This window comes from Colossoma macropomum, unplaced genomic scaffold (genome assembly GCF_904425465.1).
Source record: "Colossoma macropomum unplaced genomic scaffold, Colossoma_macropomum, whole genome shotgun sequence".
Classification (NCBI taxonomy): domain Eukaryota; kingdom Metazoa; phylum Chordata; class Actinopteri; order Characiformes; family Serrasalmidae; genus Colossoma; species Colossoma macropomum.
Genome location: NW_023494810.1, coordinates 7,722,214 through 7,742,368, shown reverse-complemented (window position 1 = coordinate 7,742,368; position 20,155 = coordinate 7,722,214). Strand labels below are relative to the sequence as shown.

The 20,155-nt window shown below is 38.8% G+C and overlaps 1 protein-coding gene across 1 annotated transcript in view; it reads right to left on the bottom strand.

Moving 5' to 3' along the window:
• lmcd1 (LIM and cysteine-rich domains 1) overlaps positions 1-15,623 on the bottom strand; it is a 34,480-nt gene extending 18,857 nt beyond the window's left edge. Inside the window, exons 1-3 of the mRNA XM_036559997.1 lie at positions 15,505-15,623; positions 5,095-5,183; positions 4,273-4,528 (exon numbers count right to left, since the gene is read on the bottom strand). Coding sequence (XP_036415890.1) covers positions 4,273-4,528; positions 5,095-5,183; positions 15,505-15,531 — 372 coding nt within the window. The 5' untranslated portion in view covers positions 15,532-15,623. The remainder of the gene's footprint in view (positions 1-4,272; positions 4,529-5,094; positions 5,184-15,504) is intronic.
• Between the last annotated feature and the right edge of the window lie 4,532 nt (positions 15,624-20,155).

The window sequence follows — 20,155 nt, the reverse complement described above, 5'->3', positions numbered from 1 at the left end:
GTGAAATTGATGTACACATTTGAATCAACCACTTTTTTCAGTGTAAGCCTGCATAATGTCTGTACCATGCACTTTTCAGACATACAAAGAGGCCAAAAAGAATAAAAAAGGGGGTCGCTAGTTCCAAGCTAGCTCAGCATTCTCTTAGCAAACATGTAGTTAGGGAGGGCTGACTTGTTGAGTGAGTAAATCAACATTATGAGTGCCCTGGGCACTATTTAGAAGGAATTCATTCCTTCTTTGAAAGAAAAAAGGCCTGCTTGCTCAGCAGCACAGTAGATGCTAACAGAGACTTCTCTGTCGCTAAGCTAAGGAGCAACACTTTGCTTGCTTCAAAATAAATGGATAATTGAGCATCCAGTCAGCCAGCTGGACAGAAACACAGAACAGTATGGGTTCTATATAAGCTCATTCAAACCAGGTGGTGATTTAGCATGCTTACAACCAGGCCTATGTTATTATCCTCTCTTTATGCTAACTTCCTGGCAGATTTGGCCCAAACCCCGCGGCTATTGACCGCACCACAGTCACCCTCTGGGTAGCCCTACTGTTCTTCATGGCATGATGAGGCATACTTTAAAGCAACCACAGATATTCATAAGCCTCATAAATGAAAACATCTATGTCGCCCTGCATGGAGTCTGAGCGTGACAAACAATAGCGCTACAGTTCTTTACTACTAAGTAATTTATAAGGCAGTTTATTATAAACTAGGACAGACAACCGTGATAGCTGTAACAACAGCCGCAGCACAGCATGCGGAGAGGAAAGTCTCTTTAAAACAGTCGTTGAGGCATGCTCGGTTCAAATTCTCACTGTTTAAATGGTTGGAAAAACAATGTTCGGATAACTACTGGATGCTGTGCTAGTGCTGTGTAGGCCTTCTCATCTATATCAAATAAAACCACAAGTCCAAATTCCTCTGCAGTCAACCTGCCAGACCAGCTATAGAGAACAAAGCTCTCCAACACAACTGGATTGCAGGAAAAGACTGGGGGCTGAAAAAACAGCTTCCCACAATCCTCCTGAGAGATGAAAGTCCTTCGCTTCGGCACACAGCGGACACGCTTTCTGGCAGCCGAGAGCGGAACAGTAAAGCAGAAGTCTTCCTGCCAGGTCTCTAACCCACCGCATATTGCCATTGGTGCAACTGGCAGGACCAATCACAGTATTAAAATCTCCCCACCTCCCTGACAACCAAGCACTCTGGCCAGGGTGAATTAGAGCTTTGTATAAGAATAGGAGCAGTGACAGCCAGGCTTTGCGATAGAGAAAAGGTCAGCTTCATTCCCCGGGTGGCAGCTTTGGGAGTCGGAGCATTCCACGGACAAAGGGAACTGTCCTGTTCCAGGGTTTAGGCCAGAGGTCGCACAATACACATATTATTTTTTTCTTTTTTTCAATACAGCACTGAGTATGAATCACATACGGTCATATTTTATGATAAAAAATTATCTGTGATCATACGCGCACTACTACTCAGAATTCAATAATTATTTAGTTTTAAATGTGGTAATTTAAATTTGATTTATTATTTTTTTTCATTTTAAAATGACAAACGATAAAATGTAAAAATCTACTTTGAACTTGTCTGAAAAATGTTTTTCTATTTTTCTTCAGATTCTCAGATTCCAATCAATTTTTTTGTACCTGTGAAGGTACAGTTGTATGCAAAAGTTTGGGCACCGCTGGTCAAATGAGATGTTTTGTTAATGTTCTAAAAGAAAATAAGTTAACACACCTTCTACACATTTGCCTGCACAGTTTAATACACAATTATTGTGTATTTGGTGAATTTTAAATACTGAGAAAAAAATAAATCATAAAGCATAGCCTGCGCAAAAGAATAGTTCTATATTTTGTTTTCCAATATGGTATACTAGGCAAACGGCTATAAAATGTGCACTAAAATCTGCAGAAAAATGTGATATTTAAGTATGCTGTCTGAGGATGATGTGTTATTTTCAATCAATAAAACATAACCATAGCTTTTGCATGAATGTACACAAGACTAACATATTTCAATCGTTTTATACTGCAATCATAATCATTTTATCAATCAAATGTGATTTTTTTTTTGGGAAGCAAGGATGTTGTTACCATACTTCTGAACGGTACTGTAAACTGTACGAGAATGGTTCCCACTGTTCTACTAAAGGTACTCTCAGGTTTGATATTCCTGTTCATGAAATTTCTAAAAGAGACAACCACAGAAGTAAGAACAGATTTACACTTTGAATTAGAATGTTTTTGTCTAAAATAAAAAAAAAAGTAAAATCACTTGTTGCTTGTGTTATGCTTTCATTATTGGACTCGAAAAAAGAACCACAATACATATTGTAATGTGATGTTTATCATGCACCATTACATGACTAGCAGCCCTCATTCCAGTATTCTACCCCTGACGTCCACATGTGCAGCCAGAGAACAAAGCACCGACAAGTGTTTGTTAGACCGTTGCAGCTTCATATCGCTAACAATCTTATTAGCCTTTGTTCACTGAGCTGATGTGAGCTAGGAAGCTGAGCAGACTGGATGTCAATCATGCGAAGCAATCCTTTATGGCAAGCAAGGAGCGAGGTCTATTTTTCGCTCAACATCCCAGTGGGTTTTCCTGGACAACGAAACAAAGTCTGGCTGTCTCGCTCGTTTTATAATACTAACATCAGGACTCCTTTCTTAACAGTTTCTTCACAGTGACAAAGAATGTTAATTGTCAACAGTGAATTTTCACCATGCTGCATTGTTCAGTGACTGTAGTAATAGAGCTGTGAAGCCTTCAATTGAAACATATGTATTTCTGTGTATTCACACTAGAGGCGGGCAGTGTGTCGATATATAATCGCTATCATGATAAATTGTCACAATACAAATTTCTAAGATGAAATTTAAAATGAAATTTTATGAAATTAAAGATGAAATAAAATCATGATAGCTGTAGGTTTATTATTTATTAAATATTATAGTATTTTTTATGTGGCACTGCAGGTTTTATTGTGTCTGTTCCGACTTGTTAAAACTCAGAAAAGCTGTATATTGTGATGCATGTCATGCAAATGTCTTTAAATATTGTGATATAATGGCCATATTGCCCACCTCTAATTCTTCCCTATTACTGTGGTTCAGTCAGTGCGGGTGAAGTGCCTACTTAAAACCTGTACACTACTACAAATGAAGATGTCAAAAAGAGTTATTTGGAGTGATTCCATAGAACAGAGTGGGGAATTGTAGTTAATTAAACTGTGCTGGAATCTGGTTCTCAGTTCCCCACCTCTGCCATTGAGGAACCACTTTTGGTTTGCAAAAGAACCTTTTAATGGATGGAAATAGGCAAACTACAGTAGTTTAAAATATTTTTTTAAGAACCATCCACTGAAAAATTCTTTGATGCATAGAAAGTGGCCCATCCAAAGAAAGAGGCATCACTTCAAGGAATCCTAATTACCTTTATTTTTAGGAGTAATGGTAGCAGTAGCCAAAAAATGCCAGTAAACCATGTAAGGTATCTAATACAGACTGTAAAAATGTCTTTTCACAGCCAAAGTTCTTGTAAAAGAGCAGAGGAATATAAAGATGAAAATACAGAAAATGAGCATTCATCTTGTAAAATAACAGCACTTAAGTGTAAATGTAAAAAAATTATATTAAAATATCATTTAATTTTGTTTCATAATTCAACATTCATAAAGCTCCCAAAAATTGTGTTTCTTCCACCAATGTGACAATGGGTAAAAATTAAGCAGAGTTATTTATCATTTTATTCTTATATTTTACATATGACAGCTATTCTATTGAAATCTTTTTGTGGCAAAGGTGTTTAGATAAGTGGTGCTACCATGTCAAAGGTGGTCCTAGAGGGCTGGATTCCTGCATAGTTTGGTTTATTCTGTGTCAGAGCACAGAAATCAGCAAAATGTGAGCTCCTGGCCCTCAGTTCTCTACTCCTGAGCTAGTAGATGGGAATTGGTCAGGATAAAATTGGGTAAAAATTAATTTCCACTGTATTTATATGTACATAAGTAAGTTGTTTTACAGAATGTCTTAACAGAGTAGCCTTAATAACCTGCTTGCAGTTTGCTGCACATTCGCATTAGCAGAGATGCCATCATTTGAGAATCTGTGTGGAGTGTTAACCTGTGATATCATGATGCATCGTGATCAAATTGTGACTCATGTATTGTGTTGAGGATTGCTTTGTGACCTAGCTGGCAGCACTCAGTCCCGTGTAGTGACAAGTTTCTAGCAGATGGACTCCCTCTAGATTTCTCTTACCAGTTTCTGGGTGAGGCCCGGTGGAGCCCAGTCATAAGTGATGGTGTTGAAGGTGGGGTCTTTGCGAGACACCACAGGGTTGGTGATGATCATACGGTTGCGTTTGTAGACCCTCAGGCCGTCTCCACCCTTCACTTTTGCAGTCAGGTGGGCATACTTGGAGTCCGCCAGCAGTCGGCCCATCTTGCGGTCATCCTCGACGTCCGAGCTGGGAGCGTGGTCTTCCTGGCTGCAGTGGCACTGCACGCAGGCTTTTCTGTTGGAGTATAAATGTAGAGACTGTTGATTAGCAAATGCAGCATGTTTCGGTTCTTTGCTATGACACGATGCACTCAAGTGCCGAGTTACTACTTATGCTCTTGGATTTGACAGCCTGACTGACAGGACAGATAAATAACATGATAAATATCATGAGATCCATCAATAGCTGGTTTCTTAGCAATAACGTAAATGAACATTTGTTATAATTGCTTGTATGTAATGAGTCTAGACAGTCCAGCGAGTTCAAAGCATGAACCAAACAACAAAATGCATTTCCATTGTCAACAGCTTACATGATGTGCACTTAGCAGTGCTCAGCTTATATCAGATCAAGTGCAATAACCTTTTAAAAACATTTCGGTTTGCTTCAACTCGCCTGCGTTTTTGCCACGAATCATCTTTCAAGCCTGCAGAAATCTAAACAGAGACACCCACAGTGGGTGGCGACACGCTTGCGGCAAATCAAGCAGAGCATTCCGCAAACGTCGGGGGAAAGGAGCGAGAAGGGCTAGGAACCCGTTTCCTCATTTTCTTTACGTTTTAGCAGAGAGAATAAATCACCTCCAGGAATGTGGCTGGAATCCAGAGCAGATCCCTTTACATGTCAGACACACCGCACCCCGTCCTGCTGGCGGCTGCCCCACTGACATCTGGGGGGGAAAAAAAAGAAAAGCCAGAGGCAAAAAAAGAGAGAGAGAGAGAAAAGGAGAGAATCATTATTCAGAGAATGACAACAAAGAGAACTGGACTTAAACCTCATGAAGCTGTAAAATTTAAATGAGGTAACTAAAAAGTCAGTGCACTGTTTGAAGTGCTGCTAAGAGCACTGAACGGGATTGAGCACTAATGCGTTTTCTTTAATTACGCATTTTCTTTAGTTAATCCCAAATTTAGATTTTGCAGCTTTTCATTAAAATCACATTACATTTTTTTCCAAAATGTAATCAACTGTTTTGCACCGGAGCTACAAGGCTAATATAGCTACAAAGTAATGGAGCCTTATGCCTCGACAGCTAGCACCGAACAAACTGTATGCCTAAATTACGCTGCCTCAAACTCTGCTAAGTTGTTAAATAATCTCAAATAGATTTGCTTTTGTGGTCTCTGACACTGTATGACATACCGATATATTTAAAAGTGAACAAAAATGTTCAGGCTTTTCATTTTAGGCTGTCCACTTTTATAGATAACAGTATGTCATACACCACAAAAGCAAGTGTATTTAAAGTCGCTAGCTGCTATCATAATGATCATTCTTAAAAAAAACAAGTGGTAGTCACTGTTCATGTGCAATCGGTAGTGTGACCCTGATTGATACATTCACATTATAGATCAGAGGTCTTTAAACCCATTCCATGCATCCAGTTTCCAGTCCTGGAGTTTGTAATTACTGGTTTCCAGTCCTGGAGTTTGTAATAACTGGTAGGTATGACAGTAGTGATCAATCAACTATCACCAGTTCGTTTAACTACAAGGGATTACAAAATCCAGGATAGGTACTAGATTAAAGGTCTGACATTGAAGACCTCCGTTATAGACCATTACAGACTAATTCCCTTTCTGGTTGTGATTGTTGGAGACTTTTTAATTTCTGCAATATTGATCCAAATTTATCTTGACAGTTGAGCTAGCAGACAGTCATTCATAGCTAGACAGGTTGAAAAGCATGTTTAAATGAAAAATCCAGATGTGCAGTGTAACAGTAGGTACTGTCTGATCAGATTTTACTCATACTCTGTAAAACTCACAATGGAAGCTGAGAGGTTACTTGCAGTGAATCAGGCATGCCAGGACACAGATTCACACCCATCCAGACACACACAGGATGTGTCACAAAGCGCCATGCCACACTCAAACACACTGACACATTCAAGTGAGCATGACAGCCCTTGGAAGCAAAGTCGTCTCGCAAGCACTCTTCACTAAGTCTCCCATGGCTGCGATGATGTCACTGACTCCCAAAGCTACTCCCTATTCTCTGATTCTAATGTACTCAAGCACTCCACACCCAAATCGTCACTGACGTAAGAAAACCTTACATCTCCAAAATGGTAGCTTTATAGGAGGAGGAAGAAAACGTCCTTAACTTTAATGTAATCCAATATAATGATGTTTTATTACAAGCCATTTCTATTCATCCCTTCAACATGAATTGTTCATACATTACAAAGGACAGCTGGCATCTTCAAAACAGAGTTACAGGGTTTTCATACAACAAGGGCTTGATAGAGAGTCTGTGCTGTTTGTCCCAAGAGGCTAAACAACCAGTACAAGCACGCACTTGTTTTCTCGGTCTCTAATGGGATGATTACATGATCTACAGCTCCGTGTCTTTGTTTGAAAAGTGTACAACAACTTTTCTAAAGCCCTTTGCCAAGTCTTGGGCCTTTGTTTTTCCTAGAGACTAAACAACAAACAAGTTCCAGTGTGTCCACGTGCAATTACAAAATGAGCCCTCGAAGCTGTTTGTTTTCATACGGGACGAAGGCCAAAGCCTCTTCAAGTGATACAGCTTTCTTCCTAAAGAAGTGAATGGTGGGAAAGACTAATAAGCACAGTTTAAGCTGAAATAGCTTCATCAGAGGAGGTTGGATCAATTCATACAGCATCTATGTACAGTCTTTAAATTTCAGATAGCCTGGATTAAAACGTCACAGCCTGGAGTTTCAGTTCAGCATTAATCTACAGGCACCACATTCAATGACAATAACAACACGGCACACGCCTTGAGTTTCGGTACTGTTTTTGACAAGCCCTCGCCAACTTTGCCTTCAGTGCGAGTGGCTACTTGTGGGACAAAGGAAAGAGGAAACAATGAGGTGCAGATTTTTAAAAAGAAAGCATTTGTTACTTTCTCTGATCTAAGCTTCTTAGAATGAGAACAGTGGTGCATTGGCCTTCTATTGTTGTTTCTTGCTGGCTAGAAAACTAGCAGAGTACACTGTTAGAAATAAAGGTTCTGGTATATTTTTCATTCATCAAGGTACAAACCATGTAAATGTCCCCACAAAGGTACAACAGTGGTTTTAAGGTCCAATTGTGTACCTTATATAAGTTTTTCCAGGTGAAAAGTGCACATTTGTACCTTTTCATAAGAAAATGTTTTAAAACAGAACAATAAAATAAAAGCCTGGAGACGAGACGGTGTGTGTGGAGTCAATACAACTTAGAAAATATAATTTCAGTGGATTATGGTACAGTTATCTTCCCTGACTAAAGGGACTAAGATGTACCCTTAAGGGTATCACCCCAGTGACAAGAGGGGTTCTGCCCCAGTGACAGTTTAGTACCTTTTTTTCTGAGAGTGTAATGTCACAATGTTATATCAGCAATTATGTATAAAAGATGGTAATGTAGTGAATTAAAAGTTGATAGTTGATAGAAAAGTAATAAGTATTTTAAGGTATTTTATTGCTCTAGTTTATAAACAGCTTTGTCCACCTTTTTTAAGATTTAAAAATAAAATTATTTAAATTACATTAAACTATTTCTGTCAACATCTCCTCAAATCTACATTTCTGTTGACCCTGTCCCATTCCCCATTAAAGCACCATCTAACAAACTTCACTTGAGTTAATACAGTAATGGAACATCCTTAAAATGGAGTCTGGGTTCCTCCCAAGAGGAAATGGAAATAAGGGGCATGTTCGTGACGGTTCTAAAATAGAGAGAAGGTTTTGTCATTCCATTTGCATAAAAATGACAGACACTGCAGATTTGTATGGGATTAAACAAACAGATCTTGGCTGGGCTTTCCAAAAGCATCTTAGCACAAAGATGATTCTGAAATGGTAGAGCGAGCATCACACTGAACACTCTCTCTACAAGTTAAGATGACTTGTTAGTAATCAGTTAAATTACAGTACCCCAAAACGCTCTCAGAAAAAAAGGTACTAAACTGTCACTAGGGTGGGAACCTCAAGGGTACATCTCTGTACCTTTAGTCACGGAACATAACTGTACCATAATCCACTGAAATTATATTTTCTAAACTGTATTGACTCCACACACCCCATCTCGTCTCCAGGCTTTTTATTTTATTGATCCGTTTTAAATCATTAGGTTATGAAAAGGTAAAAATGTTTACTTCTCACCTGGAAAAACTTCTATAAGGTACACAATTGGACTTTAAATCCACTATTGTACCTCTGAGGGAACATTTACACTGTTTGTACCTTCATAAACAAAACTGTACCTGCATAGAACCTTTATTTCTAACAGTGCAGGTAAAACTAATCCATTTTGAAAAGGGCAGTGAGTGGCTATTTTTAGTAGCTTAACAATTGCAGATATCATCTGTGCGCTAGGAGAGTTGTGTCCTCATCTTTGTCCGTAAAGGGCAGTGTGAGAGGACAGGTATGAGAGATGTGAAGGGGAGATATGTAATAACACCAGCTCAGAGCTTTCACTCCCTCTGAGGCCATTTGTCAAATGATCATTCCATCAACACATACAAAACCCTACAGGCATCACATCACCAGACCTGCATGAGCCCCCAAAGGGAATATCACTCTGTAAAGACTGTGGCTTAAACTCAGTGATGAAGGGTCAGGAAAAAATAGCATCATGAATACAGGGCAAACAAAACAATCTTTCACACATCTACAGTGAGAGCCCTTTATACGCGTCTCAAAAAAGCAGATGTATTCAAAGAGGTAAATAAAATATGTGTAGATGTGGAGTTTTTGTTTCTGTACATTCTCAGGATAAAAATGTCCTAATTTTCTGTGCAAACCAGGATAAACAGGGCTTACCTACAATGTTAGGATCAACAAAAAGGTCCTGATTTTGTACAGTGCATTTTCACAAAAGCTGCATATTTCATTGCTTTAAAGTAAGACAGCAACGGTTAAGGTAACAGTTAGGTTAAGTGTTAGTACAGAGATACTTACTTATCACTGTTGTCAGAACAAAACCTCATATCTCCAAAATGAGAACTTTACAGGAGAAGGAAACATACTTTACTTTTAATGAGAGTCAATGGAACCAGAGCTTTTTCCAAGTAATTTTGGGTCATTTCTGTTTGTCCATTCAACATAAAATTTACACACAGTATAAAGGACAGGTACCTTCAAATTATGTCAAAAACTGAAAAACAGCAAAAATGGAGATACAACGTTTTGCTCTGACAGCAGCGATATACATACAGTATAATACATATGGGACATACTTATATATAAAGCATATCATTGCTGTCGGGACAAAACCTTGTATCTTCATTTTAGTGTTATTTTCATTTTCTGACATTATTTAAAAAAGGCAGTTGCGCTTTATTTTGTGTCAAAATTTCATGATGAAGGAACCAACAGAAATGGTCCAAAATGACTGGAAGTCCAAATTTAATGGAATTAAATGGAGAAACAAATATTTCTCCTTTTACTTCCATTAAAAGTTAAGAATGTTTTTCCTTCTCCTGTGAAGTTACTTTTTGTAGATACAAAGTTTTGTTCCAACAGCAGCGATATGGGACATTAATATTGCATATAGGTGCTTACACATACAGTAAAGTGCAAAGGTCAGTGACCAACCTTATTTGATTCCAGTCAAACCAGCCATTAAGAACAAATGATTACTTTTTCAGTATTCAGAACAAAGCAAAAAAACATATTTAACAAAAAATAACACAGAAGCTAAAATAATATCAAATGTTTCAGTATTTGGAGACCTGCTTTTAGTTTTTCGGAGGAATCAGCAGGGAAAACTCAGCACCCGCAAAACTCAGTCTTAGAAGTTGGTTACATTTTCTGCTTATCACGATCCAAGTAATCAAACACATTCAGTGGTGTTGAGGTCTGGACTCTGGGGTGGTCAGTCCATTGTTCAGCTTCTTTGTCTGATGTTTCTGTCTCCTTTTCTCAGTGAGGTCTTCTTGACAGCTACACATCCTTTCAGACCCATAGCGCTGAGTTGTCTTCTCATTAATTTTCCTCTGACTTTTCCCTTCTTTATGCACATATATAATCTTTTTTAAAAAGTACTTAAAGGCCATTTTGACTGTAATTTAATTAAATGAATGGTGGTCTCTGACTTTCGCACAGTACCATATAGACATAATACATATCAGACATTTGACCCCACAAGCTGACAGTGTACAAAAACTGTGTGTGGGTGTGTTTGTGGGAGAGCTCGAGAGAATGGAGCAGCAAATATGTGACGAGTTAGTGTTACCAACTCACACTGCGCACCCTTGACACACTTTCAGCCCCTGACGTCCACTAATGAACACCTTGCAAAGCTCCTGAATTACTGTTTTGTTCAGTCGTGAGGCTCAAGTTTCCAGAGAAACACACAGGTCAAGTGCCATTCATCACCCAGAATCACTCGGGGGCCAAACACAGACGTTAAATTACACAAAAACTTTACACAAAAAAAGTCACATATATATGATATTGTTTATTTATGGCCTCCAAAATCTTTCTGAAGTGACCTTCTCATCTTGTCAAAAACTGCAATAATTTGTGCAGGCAATTCAGCCCGAATGGGGCTTTAAATGCCAAATGCTACACCATAATCTGTCAGTGTCAGTTTTATCGTTGATAAATCCTCACTGCGTATCTGAAATGTTCCACAAATAGCTCCGGCCATAAAACTCCTGATATCAACTGCTAACAGTCTGCAAACAGATGAATGTGGTTCCAGAGAGATTAAACACAATGTGTCAGGGGGTTCATGATTCTTCTAACATCTAATATGCATTTAAAACTGAACAGAGTTCAGTGGTCACTCCCATAAGACATTTTTAGTGAATTCTGGCCCAAGTTTCCCCTTTTGCCTTTAGTAGCTGTGTAAAATCTGAAGTTTAAAAGGCCTTTTGAATAGAAAACTTCAGCCCATACACTTCATACATGGAAACTAATCTGCAAGAACAGTCTGCTTTTAATTTATTGTTTCTGTGATGTCACAAAAACCAACACATTTACATATATCCACATATTCGGCCTACAGCAGTTTAGCCCCACCCGTTCATGCTGAAGTTATAAGGCGTGTTTCAGCCCGGACTGCATTTTGAATGAGGCACAATACAGGGCAGCCAATCCGAACAGAGCTCATTTACATAGATCAGATTCAGTCTTAAACGCACAGCAACAAAAATAGTGTGGAAATGGTCATATAAAAATTGATTATAATTATTTTTGGTGCTTAAAACCAGATAAATGTTATAAGTGGATGCTGAGCCCTTTATGTGCAACAAACAAATGTGATATTTAAATTTGCAGCTTCAAATTTATCTCTTAAGTTGAGACAAATACTTAAGATGTTTTATGTAAGTGGCCATATGCTGGCATATATTTCAATATACTACACATATATGTTAGATGTGTGGAAATGTATGTGCATTTACAGACATCAGCATATTTGGCCTACAGCAGTTTAGCCCCGCCCATTCACACTGAAGTTATAAGGAGTGTTTCAGCCTGGACAGGACAGGCAATCAAAACAGAGGTCATTTATAGAGGGATGCACAATGATATTGGGATCATATCAGTATCGGCAGACAAATCAGCACACAAAATATTTCCACATCAGACAGATGATTGAAATGACCAATATGTCAAAATGATATGTTGATGCATTTTTTGTTTTGGGAATGCTGGGCTATTGTGCCAGACTGTCTGCCTTTTATTCTGGAAGAGAAAATTGGATTTTCTTACCCCTTAAACCCACTAAATATGTATCCCTCTAAATAAATGTATATATTTACAGTATAAAAAGTAGAATATGGGCCCATTATTATGGTGGCATGATAACACTTTTACTTATCTGAGCACATTTGTTAGGAAAGTAAGGAAATCTACTTTTCCCTCTGTTCCACTTTAGTCATCAATATTGAATTCCTGGTTCTTTTTTCTGGATGTAATTTCATTCTGTTGTTTTGGTTCAGCTCCTAGACTTTTCTGCTGCTCTACCCTCCCACTTTGGAGCTTTATCACTGCATTTTAGACCAAAAGGATAAAAAAAGGAAAGAAATGGTTCCTAACAGACTTTAGCTCCTCTGGTGAAAGATCAGCCGTAGCCCTTTAAGACCTTAAAGTCCCAGAAAGTCCCTTATTACATCCTACACTCCTGAAAATTATGGTTCTTCAAGGGTTCTTTAGTAAAGAAAGCAGTTCTACATAGAACATGAACATGAACACTCGAAGAATCCTAAAGGGTTCTTTGTAAGGTGAAATGGTTCTTCAGATTGATGGAGAATGTGCTTATGCCATGCGCGCCGTCCCCCACTCACTCACTGTTTTCCATCATCGCTGGGGTTCGTCCTCGCCCGGAGTTCAGGTCCACCTTCCTGCCAGCTCTCGCGGCCGTCATCGGGGCCCGTGGGACGTGCACATGCCATAGGGCTGTATATGGTTCTATACAGAACCTTTTTGAAAATATCCATATATAGCACTAAAAAGGGGTTCTTCTATGGTTACCAGCTTGACAACATTATGACAGAAGAACCCTTTTAGTACTATACAGAAACATCTAGAGCACATTCTCCATCAATCTGAAGAACACTTTCTCATTCAGACAGTTAGCGTCTAGCTAGCACTTATCTAGCACTGGTTTTCAAAACATATATCACACATCTACATCTATATAGCACCAAAAAGGGTTCTTCTATCGTTATGATGTCAAGCCTATAACAACAGAAGAGCCCTTTTTGGTGCTATATAGAACCTTTTTAAAAAGGTTTTATATAGAACCATCTACAGCACGTTCTCCATCAATCTGAAGAACCCTTTCTTGATGCAAAGAACCCTTTTATCATGTAAAGGGTTCTTTGAGTGTTCATAGTTCCATGTAGAACCATTTTCTTTACTAAAGAACCCTTTGAAGAATCATTTTTAAGTGTGTGAGGCTTATTCTTCCGCAACTACAGGGACATCAATGCAAACTAGCTGAACTATTCTTAGGTTATAGTAGTGTGTGATAAAACAGCAGGTGGCCTCTGGCTATTAAAGGGTAACAGGGCTAAATAAGAGATGTTTTGACCTGTTGCTTTTTGCTAGGTTACTAATATTTCAGTCATTATTACACTGAAGCAACACTGCTTTAACTAGAGCTCTTAGGTTACCCCACCCACCTTAGAAACAGCTGCTGTAAACTGATTATATGATCCCTCGTATCATGCCTGATCATTCTATTTAGGTATAAAAGAATTGAAAAGGACTACAAGTCCTTGCAACAACCTCACAGAGGAGTTAAAGGGGAATTCCACCAATTTTTCAAAGTTTCTGAGGTTGAGATAGAAACAAAGTCATCCAGAATGATTTGATGTGAGATGGTTTATTGTATAGAAACGTACAGGCATAGAAGTGCTTCATTGTAGAAAAACCTACTGACTGGCTTACTGATTTCTTTACACTGGTGGTGATAGGAACCAGACGTCCTGATGTCTACAATGCAAATATAGCCATCCAAAACCACCAGTGAACCTACACGTGTTTATATGTAATGTTGATGATGGTAAAATAGTGGTCAATCTGAGAAAATAAGCTTTCTTTGGTGTCTATTTTGCCTTACAACGCCCTTCACGTTCCCCTCCATCATGAATGGGTTAAAATAAAATGATTAAAATATATTTTAGACCAAAATTTCAGACAAAACTACTGAAAAACACATCAGGCAGTGAATTCATACCCATTTCACGTAATAACTTTCTGTGAGGGAGCTTTTAGAGGTGGACATCTGGTTCCTATCACCACCACTGTGAACAATTCTGACTCAGTAAGTTTCTCTAGAACAAAGTATTTCACACCAAACCTCTCTGAATGACTTTGTTGACAGGTTAACCATTTAATCATTCAGATATTTTGAAAAACTGGTGGAGTTGTCCTTTTAAATACAAAGACAGACTCTGCATTGTCCAGCCACCCACGGCTCAAGCTTAAATCTGCCAGAGTGACTGTAAATTTGTCAGCTTGACTGTGAAGCCTCAGCACATTTGCCTGCTGGAGTGAGTCTCCACACAGTAGGCTGAGCTCGCGGACTCTGAGGACTAGAGGAGGAAAATCACAGAGTGTTGCTGAAACGTAGGAAAGTATTTTAATGGGCCTGTCAGGTTGCGCGTGAGGCTGAGAGAAGGTGACTAAGAGGTCGGTGAGCTAGCTGACCTCCATTAAGAGTGGGCAGCTATGTTGTGTCTTTTCCTGACCGGTCAGGAGGGACGGCAAAAAAAGTGAAACTAAAGTGTGAAGCAAACTGACCGGAGATCAAAATCATATTCACTTACGCTGTTTCTGTCACTTCATTCAGACCTACACTCTGAAAAAAGATGGCTCTTCAAGGGTTCTTTAGTAAAGGGAATGATTCTATTTAGAACAATTTCAATGCTTAAACGGTTCTCTGCATGGTGAAATCGATCTTCAGACTGGGGGAAAATGTGTTGTATGTAGTTCTATGTAGAACCTTTTTGAAAATGGTTCTATATTACACCAAAAAGGGTTCTTTAGTAAAGGGAATGATTCTGTTTAGAACAATATCAATGCTTAAATGGTTCTTTGCATGGTGACATGGTTCTTCAGACTGAGGGAAAATGTGTTGTATATGGTTCTATATAAAACCTTTTAGAAAATGGTTCTATATAGCACCAAAGGCGTTCCGTGACATCGTATACAGCACATATACAACACATTCTCTATCAGTCTGAAGACCCACCATGCAGAGAACCATTTAAGCACGAATTGGTCTTTATAGAACCCATGGTTCTGAATAGAACCATTCCCATTACTAAAGAACCTTTAAATTAACGTTGACGTAAAAAAAAAAAAAAACTGACGTTTTGCTTGGAAAATAGTGCCACATTTCAAAATGTCTTTGTTTATTTGTAGCTCCTTCTGTCTGTGTTTCACTCAGACGTTTGGCTTCTGGCATAATCTGCATGTCCTTAAAACGCAGTTGTACAACTTTCACCGCCAAGTCTACACTAGTTTGATGACTGTAAGCTCAAATTCTGAGGGAAAAAAAGTTGAAATGTTTCTTTCTCACCTTCTGCACTCCCGAAATCACATCCATTCCGCCAAAACGAGTTTATTTCCACAGTCAGAGCTTTTTAAACGCAGGGAATTTCGCGCGAATCCAGCAGTCTCCGTTCAGCCTCAGATGCCTCCCCATGAACGACTGCGGCTATTTAACTGAAGCGGGTTTTGCGGGCTTCGTTTTTTCCCCACCCGTATTCCGACTAAACCCCGCCCTCCTGCGCTAGGATTGGCTAGCAGCGTCTAGAAGCCAATCATAGCGCAGGAGTCAAAATACTACCAGCCAATCGTCTTGCAGGAGGGCGCGTGCCTCGTCATAATACGGGTGGAGAGTAAAAAAAACCCTTCTGCTGGGAATCCCTCGCGAGCGCCCAGACCCAGACTCCCGTCCGCCAATCACAGCGAAGAGAACGCACGCCCGGCCAATGAACGGGCTCCTCTTCGCCGCGGGCTTTAGCGGCGTTGGACCGTTGAGGCGCTACAAATTATGCGGCGTGACGTCACGCGCGTCCACGAACGTTATGACTCATGTTGTCTGTCATCAGTTAAACCTCCTGAAATCAGGGGAGGATGTTTCCTGCGTTTCGGCTCCACACTTTATTTTTGCCTTTTTAAGGCTGCGGAATGCATTGAGCACGTATGACAGGCCAAACATGAGTCTGTTTCGCTTATTTTTAGACTTTTTGTGTGGGGCCACGTCAAGCTGAATCGGAAGTTGCCCGGTGTTTATGAACTAGTCATAGCAGACTGAGGTAAACAGCAGTGAAGAATTAGCCATTTAATTTATAACCTAACCCTGTCTCACTGAACTGCTACTCAATACCGCGCAGTTTCTACACTGTATACACGTTTGAGCTGTGAAAGAAGAGGCCAAAGTCATTTTAGATGAGTTAAAGACAGGGAAAAATCATGACTGAGTCTCAAATCGTTCCCTGTCCCCTATATAGTGCACACTGTGTAGGCAGGGTTCAAATTGTGGTAGTTTTAGTCAAAGGTCTGACTATGAGGTGACCTATATTTTGAATATTGTATTTTCAATCTATTTTTATGAAGTTTGTGAAGTTTTGTGAAGCCCTGTAATTTTTTTCCCAAGGCAGGGGTCTTTTAACTTCAACTGTATTACTTTTGAAGGTGCAGTGTGTAAGATTTAGTGGCATCTAGTGGTGAGGTCGCATACTGCAACCAACTGAATACCCCTCCTTCACCCATCCCTTTCCAAGCATGTTGTAGAACCTACAGTGGGCGCCAGGTTTTCTGCAGTCGCCTGTCCCGATTTCGTTTTGCTTCTTCATGTTTTCACTTCTTTGATGTTGAGAATTCACTCTCAATTGCTTTGTCTTGTGTTAAATAATAAGTATGATCCTCCATTTGTCAAAAAGTTGGGTTCTCAAACTTCTCACAACACAGAAAGGTTAGCCAGCACCGGCAGCAACCACTGAATGTTCTTCTTTCTACGTCTTCCATCCGGTGCTATAGTGCCACCAAACTCAAGCTGCTGCTTCAATGTAAAAACTCGAAAGGCACTCTCTAAAGCCCACAATCGATTGTCCGTTCTGGGCTATTGTAGAAATATGGCGGCGCGACATGTTTGCCTTAGTTGGATGAGAACACACTCCCTGTGTAGATATGAAGAGCTCATCCTAAGCTTGAGAAAACATAATGATTCATAGTTATAGGTGATTTTACACTATTGAAAACATGGCTTTGTATACAGACAGATCCCCCTAAATATTACACACTGCATCTTTAAATGATTTTTACAGTTAGAAGATGACAAGAACACACAGCAAGTATCTAATCGCCTACCTTTTCTCAGTTAATGAATTAAAATATATTAATTAGGTAGAAAAAAATAATTTAGTCCTCAGCTAAATAAAATTTAAAAAAGAAACATTTTGCTGGGCGACCAAGTAAAATTCAGTTTGATTGATATATTGATTGTTTCACAGAAAACATATTATTATTATTGCATAAAGCAATAGGCTTTTGTGTACATCACGTTTGAACAGCCTAACATGAATATCTGGCTGCTATAAGGGGCTGCTTTACTCTTATTGGAAGTCGAGAACACCCCCCCAGCCCTAAATCCCCCCCCAGCCCTGTTTATAGGCCATCAAATACTGCCTTCTGCTCCCGAGCAAGTATTTAGACATTTGTCCCTTATTGTAAAATGTTCTCTGTGTTAGTAGAACAAAATATCAAACCAAGTGTTTTATATTGTAAACAGACTAAAACTCATTTTCTTTTTGGTAAAGTATTTTTCAAGCAGCGGCTGCTGTTTCAGATCATTACAGTTTGGGACGTTTCTCCGGGGACTTCTGCAGGTTTACATCCAAAATGCCTTCTGAGTTCAGGATTCCATCAGTGAACACAAACTCAGTGACACCACTGTAAGAAAAACAGCCTGACATTTCCACCTCTGTGCCAGTAGCCTTAGTGCAGTCCAGGCTTTCACACAGATTCAACCATCGGGTTAAAAGCTTCAAACAGCTTTGTGTTAAAAATTATATGAGTTAAACTAACAGACTTCATAGAAGTTTATCAATAGTTAAATGGTTAGTGTCCAAATACATTTGGGGCACTGTTTGTCAGTGGAGAGCCATTTGGGACTCATGAATTTCTACACAAATGAGGGCCACTTTGTGCTGGGTGCAGCTCTTCAGATGAGGAAGAACCAGTAAGGCTCCACAGTGAACTTTAGTTAAATAGCTCAAAATGATTTTCTACAGCTGCTTTATTAAGCTCAGCACTTCTTAAAACCAGTTATTTGGCCTCCACAGCTAAGCAAGTGAGCCATGCCCCTCTGGATGTAGCGCCAACTAGGCTTTCTTCCAGTTCTTCTTCGGAATTGACTAATATAAGCCTGTCTCACACTCTGCCTTGTGTGTTTTATGGTGTCCCTGAATCTTTTGACGCAACATGGCACAGCAAAATGTGAACAGTTTCTTGTGCTTATATGGGTTATTTTAAATTTGGGGTAGGAAACTTGTTTAAAAATGTCTTATTTTCCCATTAAAATTTGTTTACCTTTGTGCTGCGTACTAACTACAATTTAGGAATTCACTAAGCATAAAATGATTAATATTTTCAGATTCTTGTCTACATTCTTATCTACAATACTGAAACCTCACAGAAAATCAGTAAAAAAATAAGTTTTTTTTCTTTTTGTTGACTGAGCAATAAAGGATGTTTTATGGATTGTTTGAATTCCCAAGATATTTTGAAATACTTTTATCATCTTCTCAGTGTCACTGAATATAACATCTAACTAACTAATAACTAAGTAATATTGATCCAGTTTTACTTTATTAGATGTAAATTTTGAACTCCTTCCTTCTGTATTCAGCTAGTAGGAGTACTCTTGTCACTCTTGGGCAGGTTTGCCTCTTATGTAATGCCTTTTTCAGTGAAAAATGTAAAACTATGATATTTTACTGGGTTGTACAGTATGTGACAGATTATTTCTAAAAAAGGGAATCATGAATTGACAACGGAATGTCTATACCAAACAGAAAAACTGAAAAATATTTGTTTTAGTTGCAACAAAGGGGAATTCCACCATTTTAAAAAAAATAATTCTGCATAATTCAGTCAACGAGATGCAAAGTGGTTTGATATGAAATGCTTCATTGCATGAAAACTTACTGACTGGCTTACTAATTTCTTTACAGTGGTGGTGATAGGAACCAGGGTTCCCAATACCTACAATGCCAATCCCAATACCTATAGCCAGTTTATTTACCATCTAATATGACCAGTGAACCTACACGTGTCATCTGAGTTTTTATATGTAATGTTGACGATGAAACCGTTGGTAAATTGGTTTTCTATGGCAAACTGTTTTGCCTTACAATGCCGTGCATGCACCTCTCCGTCATCAATAAAACAAACTCTTTTCTTAAACCCATCATAAAACAGTCTCTCGAGCATCAAGCATATAGTCATAATTTTGTGTCATATCTTTCTGTGAGGGAGATTTTAGAGACATTAAACTTTTCAGACGTCTGGTTCCTGTGAAATGCTCTATTCTGGAGAAACTTGCCGAGTCTTGCTCAAAAAGAGCATCGAAATCAAAAGATTTTAATGCCGCTAAAAGCTTCCACATACAATTATTAGACAAAATTGTTATGAATACACTGCCTGGCATTTTAGGAACTGTTTTATGATAGTTTAAAGAAGAGTTTGGACTTAGAAGCATTTTTAAAATATATTCATTCTCCAGAGATAAATGCAGGACATTGTGAGGCAGCATTGTCCCTCAAAAGACTCAAAAGACACAGAGATTCACTGGTGGTTTTGGATATTAGATGAATTTGATTTATTTGTACTGTACACATTATTACTCCTGTCAACTATCATCACCACTGTTAAGAAATCAGTTAATAAGTTTCTCTACAATGAACCATTTCACATCAAACCACTCTGAATGAATCCCAACCACTGAATTACAGAGAAATTCTGAAAGATTGGTGGAATTCCCTTTTAAGTGTTCTACTTTTCACTGTAACTTCAGGTATTAGGTTTAGGGACATGCAGTGCTCAATATGGAAGAGCATATTAATGCATTTGAATCAAATTTGTCAACTATTTTTTTTAAAAATAATTGTTATGTTGCTATATATTAAATGTGATGTGTGCATATATGTCTACATTTCTCAAAC